This window comes from Sander vitreus, chromosome 5 (genome assembly GCF_031162955.1).
Source record: "Sander vitreus isolate 19-12246 chromosome 5, sanVit1, whole genome shotgun sequence".
Taxonomy (NCBI): Eukaryota; Metazoa; Chordata; class Actinopteri; order Perciformes; family Percidae; genus Sander; species Sander vitreus.
In genome coordinates this window covers 33,178,490-33,195,932 of record NC_135859.1, presented here as the reverse complement: position 1 = coordinate 33,195,932, position 17,443 = coordinate 33,178,490, and the positions used below count along the sequence as shown (strand labels likewise).

The window sequence follows — 17,443 nt, the reverse complement described above, 5'->3', positions numbered from 1 at the left end:
TTCTGTGCATGCTGGGAGGCCATCTGCTCAGCTTTCTCTGTGTCACTTTAAGTGTTGTATGACTCAAATTAAGAAACAATAAAACAACCAAAAGCAACAGCTATTTATGTGATGTCACAGTGTCGCTTACCGAGGCTGTGAAAATGAGACATGGAGACAGAGACAATAACGGCATTACATCATAAATGAAAGAGAGATCATCTCTTGTCCTTGATGAAAGCAGAATGGACTCTCAGATGGTCACGCGGCAGCCCGCCAAATGCTGACAGAGTTGTTCCACCTGCCAAACACACACACACACCAGTGACACACACACCAGTGACACACACACACATGCAGCAACTGAGTGGCCAAGGATCCTGCAGTGTGCAGTGATTCAATTAGACACTTTGGCTTGCTGCGTAAGCACACATCACACACACATGCTGTCCCAAAAGACAGTCTGTAGAGTCACAAGGATGCTGGTGACATTATGGATGCTATCCACTTCACTGGGGAACGGATTGTTTTCAAGCTATAGTGCGCAACCTCTTCATAACAATGAATGTCCGTTACATTCAAGCCGTTGCCAAATGAGTTGCTACAAAGCTAATTAAGCCTATCAGCTCCACACAACTCTCTCTGTGTTTCTCAGTATGGCTATGTTGACAAAATGGTGTAGTCTGGCGACTTTCTCATGCAGAAGCTTGAGTGATGCGTTTTACGTCACAGCTGAGAAAGGACAACAGCAGCGTTCAGCTTTAGAGACAAAGAGGACATCAAAAATTACAAGATAATTACCTCTTGTGAAGAGTCCATCGTGTTTGTTTTAAATCCTCATTATTAGCAACTGCGAGGAGGAGGGGTGGGGGTGGTGCGCCATCACCGGAGGCTTGTATCATGTAGACGCACTGACAGTATTGTTGTCATTATTTAGAATTCCTCATGGGGGCGACAGAAACTACGCACTATAGCGTTAATATAGGCAATTGTTTGTTTAGACAGCTCTTGTTTTGTGCCAGTCCTCCGTCTCTGACTTCCACTTACTCTTTGCTCCACGGCACCTGCACGGCACTAGCTTTGCATGGTGACAGTGTTTAGAGGGATAGAAAATACAGAATTAGACTGACTTTATTCACGCACACTTAAAACTCCAACACATACTTTACACAAACCCCACCAAAGACACATCAATCAATAAAGCCACTGTGTGAACCATAAACCTGCACACAATCATGTAGACTGTGCAGTTTATCTCAAATGCTGGAAAGCACACAAATAGAACACGCAGACGTGATCATAAATTGCATCCATATGGACAAACACAAAAAAGCAACATCTACAGGCTCCATTAAACACATTACCAAGTGCTCGCACATATTTTCAAAGAGAACCATCTGATTTAACAGCCTGTGTCGCCAGCTGCATCTCCACAACATGTTCAGACGTTCCTTCATAACATGCATTACAAAGCAATACAGCATTTTTAATATCGCCACTTGAAAAACAGTAACTTCTGAGCTGTTGACACGATAAATCAAACAGAGCTTTAAATCCAATCTGTGCTGCTTTGAATAATGCCTGCAGTACTTTCGATTCAAACAGCTTAAGTCACTCCAATTTTCTTTGCAGGTGCAAAAAAAAAAAAATGCTTTAGCCACAGTGTCTTTGTACATGCCAGCCAAAAGAGTGGAATAGGAGGATTAAAGAAAGGGGATGCTGAAGGGTGCGGGAATAAGGGGCCGGAAGCTGAGATAGAAGCAGAGAGACAGGAGAACAGTGGGGGGGAAATTATCAAATGGATCCAGGCGGAGAGGGAAGTGAATGACAAAAGAAGAAACAGACTGGGAAGGTGCAGGGAGTCCGGTCGGTGTTCTAATAATGGCACCTCTCAGTTTGGCTTGGTGTTTTCTCATTCTCACTCCCCTGGCTCATGCGTGCTGTTTTTCAAAAGGAAGCTCGGCTCAGGCCGCGGCATCTAACTGGTTCCTGCTCACACAGAGTGCCCATTCAGACCTGTCCCGCTCCACCTAAACCGCTGCATAGGCGACGGCTGCGTTGAGGACTGAGGTACGGGGGGGGGGAGAGAATACAGCACTGTGGTGAAGTCCAAGGGAGGTACGGGGGAGCGTTGGGGTGCAGAGGTGAGGAGCCAGATGGTTTGAAGTGAGCAGACCTGAGGCTGGCAGGGGAGACGGGAAGGCTTGGAAGAGAAGGCTGAGGGTTAGGAGCTAGATGTTCAGTTCCAAGAAGGAGAGGAGGGCTTGGTAGGGAGCGATGGGTGTGTGTGATGCTACACAAAGCTCCCTTTCTCCTCTACCTCACACACACTGTGGCTGCTTTTGGCATACAGCACTGGAAGAACTGGAACCCACTGTTAACTATCCGTGATGCCAAAGACACACTTACAAATAACACCACACACACACAAAAAATGAAAATGTAGTAGTGTCGATGTAAGTCCAAGTCCAAGATGGGGGCACGCCTAGATGCAGAGGCAAGCTTTGGCAGCTACTTTGTGTTTAATAGTGTCAATTCTGAAGAGCTGCTAAAATGTTCTTATAACAATGAAGATCTATTCATTCATATTCGTTCATGCAGCTTTAAGCAACATCCACACTTCTCCGGTTTCATTTTTAAACAGCGCTTTGAAACAAAAACAACCTCCTTCCACACAAGTGTTTTAGCTCCAGTAGCAGAACTAATCTCCGTCCATTTAACATGTCTTACAACGCATATCACATGACCATCCGCGTACACTGGGCATGTGTGTGCCGGTGTAAACAGGAAGCAGACTGTCGGACGTTACTCTGCAGTCGGTGGTTTTAAATCCAGAAAATACTTTGTAGAAAGAACAACAATGGTGTAAAGTAAGAGCAGGGAATTATTTATAAGAGGTGGAACTGTGACTGAAAGGTATGTAAGCCTACCTAACCGATAAGACTGACTGACGTGCGTCATCGTTTCCAAGGGTCTCCGTTTCTGCCTGTTGAGACTACAAAGTAACCCCAGAGTTTTCAAACTCAAAAGGGGGCAGCAGTGTTTCCAAATGTCTCAGTTTCAGGGGCTCGGAAACGGCGGAGTAGTGTGGATGCAAGGCGTAAACACAGCAAAAGATATTTGTTTAAAAACGAAAAAGTAGTAGTGTGGATGAAGCCTAATCCCCATGTCCCAATCCCCAACACTTACAAGTGAATAAACCAGGCTTTTTCCATTATGTTGAGCCTCTAGCAATACTGCAGGAAACTCTTCCATCTAATTAAAACAAAAGTTAAAAGCCCAATAAAAGAAACCTCACATTTACAATGAAATCCACAGTGATAAACCTAATGTCCCTAATTTAATCAAAGCACTCGGCTTGATGTTATAGCTTATTACTCTTAGCAAATATTTACTCACACACAATCTCATAAGCACACAGACGAGCTCGGCAGGTTAGCGGTGTGCGATGAAGCTGTCCGTTGTGGAGGAATGTGTCTTGGCTCAGATGCGACTGTGTATCCTGTATCACAGGAGAGCGAGCGCATGTTAGCTTTAGCACCCCTTGCACTGAAGCAAGCAGGTCTGGTGTAACTTAGGCTACCTAAATAACCTCACAGCTGAACCAACACACACACACAGGTTTGTGGCACCATCTTTGTGGGGACCCGTCATTGACATAATGCATTCCCTAGCCCCTAACCTTAACCATCACAACTAAATGCCTAACCTTAACCCTTACCCTCACCCTAACCATAACATAATTCTAACCCTAATCCTACAACCAAGTCTTAACCCTTAAACAGCCCTTTAAACTTGTGGGGTCCAGCATTTTGACACACACACACACACACACACACCCCTGACTGCTTCTTCATGGACGTATATAGTGGCACTGACTTTAATGCTAAAAGTTTTAATTCATCACAGGGCAGAAAACGCGATAAAGATTGAACAAATGAATGGTAAGAACAAACCTGAGAACGACAAGAACAGAAAAAAATAGGATTAAAATATTACAAATGGAATAAAATGCAGGTACACGTCTAGGCCCAGGTAAACCAGGGGATTTGAAGCTGTCCCATTATAAATAAGATTAACCTTTGCTCCTACTACAAATGTATTATCCAGGTTGAGATTCATCAGTCCATCTAGAGTGCACAGGAAGATACTGGCTTTACTGTCCCACAACAGGCAGGGATTAACTGCTGCCAATCTGGCCTTTGCCCTCCTGGACCTCCTACATTTAGAAAGCATGTGGGGTCTGTGGGGTCAAATATCTGTTACCAGGACTGACACTTTATATACAGTATGGACATTGTAAATCAGCAACAGTTTTCAGACACAAGCCAAGAAATATGTGCAAGGGAACAAACTGAATCATATAGAAATGATTGAAACAGAGACAGAGGCTGCATTGATCTGTGTGGACAGACTAACTTCTGATAAGTCCCACTCAATCAAACAGATCAGACGGAGAGAGGCTGCATGAGTCCCAGCCAATGGATATGTAACGCCCGCCTGTGGTGTCCAGAATGCGCCGAGCTATCCGAGGCATGGCCACAGCTAAGTTTAGGGTTTGGGAGCGTGTGAGAGGTCAAGCATGAGTCCCCGGGTGAGGCAGCAACAAACTCAATTTGTATATTTGCTTAACGGCTTACATGTTAAAATGAAAGTTGTAGTTTATCAGCCCGATTACTAGAATATCCTGGGAGGATCAAAAAGCATTACAGGAAATGTTCACCGAACACTTCAGAATGCTTTGGATTGATACAAGGGAAGCAAACAAAAAAAAAGACTGAATTGAAGTGAATTTTGGTGTTGCTCTTTAGCAGATAATTTGGGGACTTTCTAACCACCATTGCTAATCTAGCTACACTTTCCAGTTGGTGTTTTCCACAGGTTTAACACATAGTGATGGGTCAGTTCTGGGTCCTAATACCTCAACAGATCGATAGATAGATACTTTATTCATCCCGAGGGAAATTTTAGGCATCCGGTAGCTTAGACAACCATAACGCAACAAACACACATACACACATGTATCTCACATACATAAAAATCACTCACAGAAATGTAAAGAGTTAAAAGGTGCTAAGGTAGACTGTGTGCAATGGTGGTAGTTTAATCTACCATCAGATGACATTAGGATATGCTGCCGATATGAGGAAAATATCTAACTGCGATTATTTTTGACTGACCTAGCGATTGTGATAGGATTCATGATAGTGTAGGCAATGATCATTTTTGTATCATTCTCATTGAAAAATATTAAAAGTAAAAAAAAATGTCAATGATTATTGGTGTGATTTTTTTTTTTGCGATGATCTGTACCAAATAAAGATGTTTTAACAAATACTGCGCCCCCCCCCCGGCGATTTGGATATTACAGTAACTAGTCCATATTGCTGTTTCGATAACATTTGGGATTAATTGTGCAGCCGTAGATGATATCATTGGTTTGATGAGTAGAGCTTTAGCATCCATTCTGAGTGGGGTTGGGTATCGTTTGGATTTTTACGATTCCGATGCCGAACCGGTACTTTCAAAACGATTCCGATTCCTATTCCTAAACTGATTCTTGAAAAACTGAAAGATGACATCAAAGATGTAATATGTTTACTAGCGATCACGTGCAGTGGATGGTTAATAAGCTTTCACGTTCATTTTGGTGAGCCCAGAGGGAAAATATGGCATTTTAAAAGTAGCCTACATTTACGGTAGCTAGCTAACGGTAGACTACAGAGAAAGTGTGATATTTTTACGTCCTTTTCGGAGTGACAGAGGGAAAATATTTCAGTCAACACATTAAGTGGAAGCGAAATGAGGAACCAAAATTTGCGTTCCTATCCGGTCCGATTTCCTACCGGTTGCCTAGGTTTCAGTACCCAACCCTACTTCTGAGTAGAACAGGGCCACCATGACCCAGTGAGGTCAACACACACACGCTCACACACACACACACACACACAAATGATTGTACTTTCACAAACAATGACAGAAATAACACAACCCAAATCCTGCTTCTCTAACTTGCGCAAAAATGAATGACCTCAGAAACCCTTTAACAAACGTCCACATGTAACTCCATCCGTGTATTCAAGGCCAGTCTGCAGGCTAAAATTAGACCAGGGAGAAAGTGTCCATCTACGGCCGTCGGGCTACCAATGTGGAGAAGGTAACAGGACGGAGGGGGACACAGCCTGAGAACCAGGATAGAAGAATAAAACAGGACATTAAGCAAATAAAAAAAAACAACAACTGTGTATCCGGGTCTGTGATTACAGGAAATGGTGTGTAGGTGTCTATTAATGGCCGCAAGTTCAATGACATCATGTTGTCGCTCCCGTTGGGAAACAGCAATTACACAAGAGCATTTCCTGTTTCCCATCCGCCACCTCTCCTCTGAGGGGACTCCTGCATTCTGAGGTCAAAATTGTTTTGCACCCGACTGTAAAGATAAAAACACGACAGCGACTGCATTACGAGCCTCATAAGAGAGGGACGGACAGAAGAAAACAGTGCACTGGAGCCAAGAATGCAGCCATTCCTATTATAACAGACGTGTTAAAACCTGAAGAGCATAACAGAGTCTTCCTACTGAGCTCGCAAATGGACACAATGGCTGCTCTCTCTCCCCTCCTGACACAGCAATTATACAAGCCTGAGGAATGCTGGAACCTCAGGACATGCATGATGTTCTCACTTTTCAGTTTTCTCTTTAAATGACAGACAAATCTTATCTTTTGACATGACCAGTGCATAAATATATTCGTACATATAGCTACGAAAAGTAATGCAGTATAATTCATATGTATTCCACGTATTTATTGCTGAATGCATCACATTGACTGCTGCGGTATAAGAGCCCTCTGGTCCGCGCAGGGAGGAAGTCAGGGTGGATCGGAGGGTCATAAGACACAGAGGAGCGGAGTTCGTGTCCCGGAAGAAGTTAAGGGGAAAACACCACAGACAGTGAAATGGACACAGCGACGCCATAGACTTCGACGGACACCACTGAAGTCAATTTTCCGGTGATGGCTGAGCGTTACTGCGCAGCCTCAAACGGAGCTTGACGACGGAGATGTGACGTGAGCAACCTGTCTGAAATTTGTAAGTCTTCTGGTAGCTGTGCCAAGAGAAATCTGTTTGTTCGTGGATACATCTTACTTCATATGAATTCACTTGCCACATACCGAAGTATTTCCAATCCATGAAAACGTTGCTGAAATATTTCTGTTCCGATGCTTTCATGGACTCTCTATGGGCTTCTCCCTTGACTGTATGCCTCCACGTCCCCCCGATTGCCTGCGTGCTTCTCCTGACTATACGGTAATTTCTCTAGGTCGCGTGGTTATGACACAATCGTTAGCCTGTTTTTACAGAAACGACTGCTACGGGACCATAACGTGAGATACAAGGTAAGGAGCCTTTTATACATTGTCGTGTTTTTTTTTAAATAAACAATGGACAAATAGAGTCTTTAAACGCTTCAGATGTAAAGTTGTTCGCTGTCAAAGTGACGTCAAAATGAATGGGAGTCAATGGAATGCTAACGGAAGGTGATGGCTTGTTAGCCTCAGAATCTCCCCATAGGAGGTACGCTTTCCGGATGCTCACTTACCCCCTTGGAAAACACAAGACTTTCATCCAGGAAACACTATTCGTGTCCCGGTGGTACTACTTAAGGGGACCAGTGTTTTTTCTATTCTTAAGTCCTTTCGGGGCTTGTCGGATAAATGCTAAATAAAAAACTGTAAAGACCCCTAAACTTACGAAGCCCATTCATGAGAATGCGTTGTCTTCTGTAGGCCTATATGTTATCATTAATGATTAACATTTGTCACGCTGTATGGAATTGTCAATTAATCTGTTGATTATTTTCTCGATGAATCCATTGTTTGGTCTACAAAATGCCAGAAAATGTTAATCAGTGTTCCCCAGAGCCCAAGATGACGTCCTCAAATGTCTTGTTTTTGTCCACAACTCAAAGATATTCAGTTTACTGTCACAGAGGAGAGAAGAAACTATAGAAAACACACATTTATGAAACTGGAAACAGAGAATTTCTTTTTTTTTTCCTTAAAAAATGACAAAGCGATTCATTATCAAAATAGTTTTTTTTAATTAATCGTTGCAGCTCTTTATGGAACGACTTCCTTCTGTCTTTCTCAGAACACAATACTAGCGCGCGCACACACACACACAGCGTTTCACTATCTTTGTGGGGACCCGTCATTGACATAATGCATTCCTTATACCCTTACCATAACCTTAACCATCACAACTAAATACCTAACCTTAACCCTTACCCTCACCCTAACCATAACCTAATTCTAACCCTAATCCTCAAACCAAGTCTTAACCCTCAAACAGCCCTTTAACCTTGTGGGGTCCAGCATTTTGGCCCCACAAAGCTGTCCGGACCCCACAAGTATACTGTATTCCAGGTTTTCGGACCGCACAAATATAGTTAAACAAGAACACACACACACACACACGTGTACAGTATTTGTGTGTGCATGGGGCGGGAGCGGTTTTCACAATTATGTTGCCGCAGGGAAAAACAAAAAGGAGGAGAAAAGGGTTTACCGTGTAATAATTGCAAGTCATGAAAACCCAGCAGGACATTTATGAAAGACCCTGGAGCAAAGAACATCCACAGCTAGCTGAAATTACAGTTAGACCGTGGGCCGTGCAGCTCAGCCACATACAAAGAATCCCTGTCTCCAAACCCCCCCAGGCACAGGAGACATGGAGGGAGGGAGGGAGGGAGGGAAGAGAGAGTGACTGACTGAGTGAGGGAGTGAGCAAACAAGTGAGTGTTTACCAGCAAAACATACTCATCTGAGTTGAAGACGAGCACGACTTTCTATGCAACTATCTAAAATGTAGGGCTGCAGCTAACAATTATTTTCATAGCCGATTAATCTGTCGATTATTTTCTCGATAATTGGATTAGTTGTTTGGTCTCTAAAATGGTGAAAAATGTCGATGAGCGTTTCCCGAAGCCCATGAGGACATCCTCAAATGTCTTGTCCAAAACTAAAATATTTATTCCGCTTACTGTCACAGAGGAAAGAAGAAACTACAAAATATTCACATTTAAGAAGCCGGAATCAGAGATTTGGACTCAAACCTGTGAACCATTTATCAAATTAGTTGACGATTCATTTAACAGTTGACAACTAATCATGCAGCTCTACTGAAATGCTCACTGGTTATTGCAGAGCAATGCTTCTCTGCAGCCAAACCCTGACCTCTGAACTCCCTGGGCAGGATGAGTAGCAACAAGCGTTGTTTTCACACAGGGCTAAATCGTCTCGTTATTGTACATTCCTCCCCTAGAAATTGCATTTACAGAAATATAACTGGAACTGAGACAACTAAATGCACAAACAAGTTGTCTACATTCCACCATAATGCCCCTGATTCAATATTCAGACAAAGAACCACTTTCCAGTCGATGTCCGAGCTGTAAACAAAGTGTCTTCATCAAAGGAGGCCCTGTGACAGGAACTAATAAGCTACTTAGTGCCGATCAACTTGTCGGCAAAAAGACCTTGTGATAGCTGGTTTTGTGACAGTGCATTTCAGGCTACAGGCGCAATAAAAGCCTCAGGAAAACCTGTGTCTCTAAAGTGTAAAGACTGTTTCAAAGACAGACCAACAATTAGGGAACCATAATGTCCCTGAAAGAGAATGGGCTTCACACAGGCTGAAGCTGATAAGAGTACTGCGCTGCAAAGATGAATTGATTAGTTAACTATTTATTCACAGAAATTCACAGAAATTCACAGATAACGGTTTCGTGAATATTTGGTTACACTTTACTTGAAGGTATCTACATAAGAGTGACATGACACTGTCATGAACGGGTCAGAAACCTTATAAACAAGTCATAAACGTTTATGACATAACGCTTCTTTTAGCAAGTGTCATTCGGTTTTTGTCATGACAAGTTATGGTTAGGGTTAGGGGTCATGTGTCATGACTGTGTCATGTCACCCTTGTGTAGATACCTTCAAGTAAAGGGTTACAAAATATTTTAATAATGTAATAAGGTGCAGTCTGGTTAGCTATCTGTCTCAGCCAATCATATCTGATTCCAGCTTCTTAAATGTGAATATGTTTCTAGTTTCTTCTCTCGTCTTTGACAGTAAACTGAATATCTTTGAGTTGTGGACATAACAAGACATTTGAGGACGTCATCTTGGGCTTTGGGAAACACTGATTAGAGCTGGGTGATATGGAGAAAATCAGATATCACGATATTCCTGACCAAATACCTCGATGTCGATATTGCGATGATATTGTAGGCTTGACAATTGTTGCTTTAACAAATGTTTTCAAACTTAGATTTTAGATAAATAATCATCAGTAAGGTGGACATAATGTCTAAGTGGGGAAAAGGCAAATAATAAAACAGCTAGAACAGTCTGGTAAGTGAAGAAAATTACATTCATTTACTGTAATGCAGCCTTTAAAACGAGAAAAAGACAACACTTATGCCAATATTATGATTTTCAAAATCTAAGACGATATCTAGTCTCATCTCGATATCGATATAATATTGATATATTGCCCAGCTCTAACACTGATTGTCATTTTTCACCGTTTGACATTTTATAGACCGAAACAACTAACCGATTAATCGAGGAAATAATCAACAGATTAATCGACAATGAAAACAATCGTTAGTTGCAGCCCTACAGGACTGTGTGTTTGTATCATAGTCACGTATCTCCTCTTATGTGATAAAAAAAAAAAAACACCAGACCCCTGGCACGCTCTGTGGCATTTGGCACAGGTAGATAAACAAAAGAAACACCCCGCGCATGAAAACGACACCAAACTGCCAGCAGGTATAACCAGTGAGTGATATCACCTCTCATGCAGCCCTTGTGTCACACAGCTGAAGGCTTTTTGGATGAGAATTCGGGGGAAACGGTGAGAAAGAAACACCTCTAAACAGCTGCAGCACAGCCTTTTCAGATTATGGGGCCAGAAAAAAAAAGTATATTAGAATTTCCTTTAAAAATTCTTGTAACATTTCCAATGCACCTCCTCTTCCTTTCAACTCCGTTAAAAATGAGTAAGACACATTCTTCACTGTATTTCCTCTGAAACGGCTACAGGAATAGATTGTGTGATAGATACTGAATTAATGATTAACATTTGTCACGCTGTATGGAATTGTCAACTAATCTGTTGATTATTTTCTCGATGAATCCATTGTTTGGTCTACAAAATGCCAGAAAATGTTAATCAGTGTTCCCCAGAGCCCAAGATGACGTCCTCAAATGTCTTGGTTTTGTCCACAACTCAAAGATATTCAGTTTACTGTCACAGAAGAGTGAAGAAACTAGAATACATTCACACATTTATGAAACTGGAATCAGAGATTTTCTTTTTTTCCCCCCATACAAAATGACTCAAAGCGATTCATTGATTATCAAAATAGTTGCCGATTAATTGACAACTAATCAGATTAGCTCTTTATGGAAGGGCCCTTCTGTCTTTCTCAGAACACAATACTAGTGCACGTGCGCGCGCGCACACACACACACACACACACACACACACACACACACACACACACACACACGGGACTTATGAGGCCCATATGTGCAGCTGTGGACTGTGTGAACCCCAATTGGAAGGTTAAGCACAGAGGGAGAGATGGATGGCACGCAGCGTTGTTTTCCGTTGGCTGTCAGGGTAAGATTTGCCATCTGTAACGGGGGAGAGCACACCAGTGTCAGCTTGACTTCTTAGTCTTCAACCAACCCCTCTGTAAACTTTACAACGCGCAGAGGCACAGCTGCAGACTCACAGTGATGCACTGTACTTTAGAAAAAAAGATGTCAGCTATCAGTGAGCCTGCTCGTCTTCAAGATGGATTGCAAATCAATTCAAGAAAAAGAAAGCAGAAATAAACTTTTTACCTGTAAACTGAGTGCAATCTGACGGATGTACATCATATTGAGGTCCTCCAATATCCACAGTTTTTCCTCCATGTTCGCGAATTTATCAACTGGCATCCTTTCGGCAGATATCCACAAAATGACTTCTTCTTAGAAGTTAATGATCCGACTCAAACCGCTCACCAAGCAGGTACCGCGCAGAGAAACTTCATTATGACAGGGTCTCGTGCAGTCCGTGCGTAAAACAATGCGTAAAAGTTCAGCTCCTCGTCCAAAACAAGAGTCCGGCAGACGCAAACATAGGTGGAGCGGCTGACAGCATCGCCTGCACTGTACTGTAGTAACCCTGTCCATAAAAATTCCCCCTAGCCCGTTCACGGCGCGTATTCTTCCTCTCTACTTTTCTCCGGGCAACAAAGATCCTCTCAAACACCCACAGTCAACACCCAGCGGTTGCAGGGGAAAAGAATGGAGCCTTTTAAAATGCAGTTCTTCCCTTTGTGTCCCTGTGTCCCGATTGTGAATGCCGTCTGTCCTCTGTGTGACAAGAGACCTCTCCACAAAAGGGCATCGCCTCTGCGGGAGTGATCGACACAACTAGTCCACTGTGTGCGCCCTGACTCTCCCCAACTCGGCGCTAAATTAACCCCTACGACGCGCCTCTGGTGATGGTAATGAACTTTAAAAAAAGAAAAAGAAAAAGAAGAGGGGGGGCTGTAGCAGCCCCGACGCCCTTTTTAAAACAAACAAATAGCAAATACCACAGCAGCATACAAGCATAGCAGGGGTGGGGAGCTTTGTTCTTTTTAGTGGCTTGATAATAAATGGTGAAATTATAACCGTGTCAGCTGGATTTCGTCATGAGGGGAGGCAAGAGTGAAAATGAACACCCAGAGATGTTATCAAGCAGTAACATGAGAAAAACTCCAAGTGTGCTGCATTAAAACAATGGAGATGGGGATAGCATTACATTTCTGTCTTGTAAAAAAAAGATTCGTTTTTAAAACAAACTTTGTGTTTAAAAAAATATGTACTATAGGTCACAGGGTCACATTTGGCAGATTATTATCCATATTTCATAGTGCAGATCCCCAGTGTCACAGATTGTTTCAACCTTTTTTTTAAAAAAAAAAAAAATTATATATATATATACACATACATACATACACACACACACACACACACACACACACACATCTCTCCTGGCAATTTTTACCATATACAACAAAAATATCGGCTCCCAAAGACGTGTCAACTTCCCTTTAAGTGTTGTGTAAAGTTGGAGGTCACAAAAAAATATGAGAAAGTTGTTTTAAAATGAAGAAATATCTTCCTACTTTGAAAAACAAACATTTAAATCCATGCCAGGGCGAAGACAGTCTCCTTTCCCCATCATTCCAGCCGTTTGGTGGCCAGTTTCCTCTGTTCTCCAAACAAGAGAATCCCAAAGTTTACTCTGTGTGACTTTCAGCCATAAACTGGCTGATGGTTCCGCTTCTGTCCTCTGGGAAAACTGCCAGTCTGCCTTCACTCTTCAGAACATACACGGCAAGAGCAAACCTGAACATGCATCCTGTTCTCATCTTCAACGTGTTAATCCTGGACCTGATACAGCTGTTGTGTCACGTGTGTGTGTGTGTGTGTGTGTGTGTGTGTGTGTGTGTGTGTGTCCTTCCTTGTGGCGTGGGTGAGACCACGCTGAGCAAACCTCAAGCCAACCACTCAACAGGAAACCGGCATCACATTGTGCATTGCTCACGCAGAGGCACATTAATTAAAACGCACACATTCTTAGCATTCACAACCACCAACGCAGGGGGAGTGGGGATTTCAGAGGGACGCTGCAGAGCTCATCATGAGGAAGAAGAAGATCACTTCTTGTAAGTAAAGTTGTAGAAAAGAAAAAGTTTTAGAACAACTCTGACATGACTTTTGGGGCCATCCATCTCCACTCACATGCCCATATGGCACTCCGTCTCTCTGAAGTGCAATCTCTTTTACACAGGCAAACAGAGAAAACAAAAGGAGCTGTGAAAGCCCTTTCACCTCAGAGGAGCCAGGGGTGCCAGTAGCAAGCCGGGTCATTTCCCCAAGAAAAGCCTCCACCCTCAAGAGCTTAAATCATGCAGCTAATCTGTGGCAGACACCAACACACACAGTAAGAGGAGAGATCTATTGCTCTTTGGGTGGAAAGAGAAATAGTTGAGGTGAATGCACAAAGGGAGTGTGGGGTTATAGGTGCTCAGAAAACATTCTTGGACTTGTGTGTGTGTGTGTGCGCCTTTGATTCACAATTCACTGTGTGTAGATTCATATCCAGTCAATCTCCTCTGAAAGTCAATCTGGCGTGCCGCTGAACTGAAAAAGAAATTCACTTAACAAGACTTCAAACATCTTTAACACTGTACTGAATTGTTTTAAAACAAGCCTCTAATGAAGTGGTACAGTTTATTTCTCGCAGCTGTTCTCACTTTTACATTGATACATTTTTTTCTGAAGAATGAACAAGCAACAGGACAACAAAGTATTATCCCAGTGTGACTTGATCCATTTAGTCTCTCTTTAGTTTCTCTTTCAAACCGGCAGCGGTTCCTTGAAGCAAGACATGCTGCAGGTAATTCTCCCTGCAGTAAAACACAAAGACTGACACCTTATGACAAAAGCCTAGAGGCTGAACAAAAACAGACAGAAAACAGCTATTATCTCAATGACAGGGCACGCTGGCAGGCAGGCAGGCGACTAGCTCTGAGTGAGCATGGCTGCTTCTTGGCCAGGAGCCACCGAGGACGAGGAACACTCAGGTATTTAGAGACAGTAGATCAGTTATTAGTGCGGAGTAACAGCGTTAGGCCTGACAGGGATTTTTTGCTGTGTTTAATCATGATTACCTACTGATGGGACGGTGGATTAGCAGCTTGGACTGACTGTAACGGGGCCAGATGTGCTAATTAGCTGCCACCAGGGAGGAGGGAAACCAATATATTACCCAATCAGTTCATCCAACACTAATTCCGAGGTTTGATCAAAACAGGGGGGGATTTTATAGAACACCAACAGGAAACATTTGTTCTATGAAAAGATTAGAACATTTGGATAAAATCCCTTCTCCGAAACACAAACACACACACACACACACACACACACACACAGGTATGAGATTCTGACGGTATGATAACCTTCAGCGCAAATATTTACGGTTTCACGGTATAGCTGTATTGCAATTACAGCTTTAGAATATATTACACACACACACACACACACACACTCTTGCATAATAGGTTTTGAGAGGGTTGCACTGCTTTCAAGACAATCGCCGGTGCTTTTCTTGTTTCTGAACGGATGTGTGGAGGAATATGGAACACTTCCTGTCCTGTCCATGCACCTAATCAGCTGGAGGAAACATGCGTGAGTCGGGGCTGAGAGTCACTCAGCAAGAAGCCAAAGAGATATTACAGATAAGTGTTATATGTGTAGTGTTTGCAGGGGAGGAAAGAAATAGATATGTATTGTAAGACCGATTCATATTTTTCATCTTTTAAAGCATGAGTTATTGGTAAATTAAATGGACCACTGGGGATGTTTTGGGCAATGAAGTGAGCATAGAAAGAAAAGCTGTGGAGACAACTGAACTCCATAAAATGCCTGTATTAAAATAAAAGATGAAAGTAATGAGATGAAGATGAAAGTAAAAAAGACAAAAAAATATATGTTCATTGCAAATGTAAGACATGTTAAAGGGCAATGTCTGTTTTTCACAACTTCTACTTATTGTGCTGGTCATCATTTACCTTAGGCACCAACATTCTTGCCCATATCTACTGAAGGCAGGGTTTCGCCTGCATGAAGGAATTTTTGGAGTCCCCCAAAAAAGGTTGGAGCCATCCCCAAAGGAAAACTACCAGCACAAAAATGATAAGAATTGAGAGAGAAAAGAAATCGCAGTTAAAATCCTCTCCAAATGTGATTAAGAGCAATTCATCAACAACAACCGCTGAACAAGCAGAACATAACCTTAAATATGAGAGGTAATCTCAGTTTTACCGTCCAGAGTCTGGCTGTACCAGACTCTCCCGATGATTTATTTAAATATGAATATTATTATTATTTTTTTTTAACCAGTTTTGTTAATTGGGGTTTCATTTTTATTAAGTATAATATACATTCTTGTTTATCAAATTGTCAGAAATAACAGGAAAGTGCAAAGATTTCTGTCAAATAAGGTAACACCAGCTCACTGCGTTTATTGTTCATGGACCGATCATGCTTACTGCCCTGCGTATAGGGGTGTAAGAAAAAAAATCAGTACACTAAAGTATTGCGATATTCTATTTTGCAATACTGTATAGATTTTCAAAAAGGGAGAACACTTTCAGATGATCAAAAATCTTGTAAACAATCCAACCTTTTTAGCCAGATTATCTAAACCAATGTATTTGGAGGTGAAACCAAAAGTGAGTGAAGCTGAAATGTTTTCAACATCATTTGGTAGTGCACAACTACGGCAAAAGTCACAGTTGAACCAGGAAGTAGGTCTGTAAACTCCGATTGATATTTACATCAAACAGTTTGGATGAATCTCTGCAATTAACTTGGTGATTTGAATGTCAGTATTAACGATAGGAATAAAGGCAAAAGCATGAAAAGAAGACTCTAGTTGTAATAAATCATAATTATCCTTTAAAGTGCTCATATTATGCTTTTTCCCCTTTCCTTTATTGTGTTATATATCTTTTTTGTGCATGTAATAAGTCACATGTTATAATGCTCTCCTAGCTGCTAGCGTGGCACGCCCTCATACTCTGCTTCTGACTGGCTAGTAGTCCTTACCTAGGTACTGTCAGGGCACGCCCTCATACTCTGCTTCTGACTGGCTAGTAGTCCTTACCTAGGTACTGTCAGGGCACGCCCTCATACTCTGCTTCTGACTGGCTAGTAGTCCTTACCTAGGTACTGCGTATGTGTGACTCCCAACAAAGATGGAACAGAAGTGAGATGCCTCACTCTGTAGCTAAAACAGAGAGCTCAACACACAGGGTGAAAAGAGGAGCTGCAGCAATGTGCAGTACAACAAAAATATGGTGTTTTTTGAAAATTAAACTATGTAAACCTATTCTGATATAACCTCTAAATACAATTATGAACCTGAAAATGAGCATAATATGAGCATTTTAATATCACCAGGCTCCATATGCAACTGAATACAGAGAATGAGTGTTCAGACAGGCAGCGTACAAAAGACAAAAAAGAGCCCAGAGGAGATTCATATGAACAATCTAGAGAGTGTAAAAAAAAAAACACACACTGATAATTATCATAAAAATGTCATTTTCATCTTCTAATCAGCACGATCTTATGGCCTCAGATAGCAACGCCACCTTTTATCTTCACAACTGTAGCGTTTGTGCTGAAGGTTTAAAGCTGCCTTTAGTCTAACTCGCAGTGTGGCAGCCAGCAGAACAGGGCAGGGAAACAGCAGAGGGCCCCAGGCCAGCCGGGGCCTCAAACCACAACAAAGAACCCTGACTGTCATCTAGACCCAATCTGAAAAAACTGAACCC

At 42.2% G+C, this 17,443-nt stretch overlaps 1 protein-coding gene across 3 annotated transcripts in view; it reads right to left on the bottom strand.

Moving 5' to 3' along the window:
* The window catches only part of rtkna (rhotekin a), an 87,094-nt gene that overhangs the window by 49,834 nt on the left and 19,817 nt on the right, over window positions 1-17,443 (bottom strand). Inside the window, exon 1 of one of the 3 annotated variants that reach the window (XM_078251543.1) lies at window positions 11,907-12,532. The exons of the other annotated variants lie outside the window; for them this stretch is intronic. Coding sequence (XP_078107669.1) covers window positions 11,907-12,002 — 96 coding nt within the window. The 5' untranslated portion in view covers window positions 12,003-12,532. Of the gene's footprint in view, window positions 1-11,906; window positions 12,533-17,443 lie in introns of those variants that run through there. 3 annotated transcript variants of the gene reach the window in all.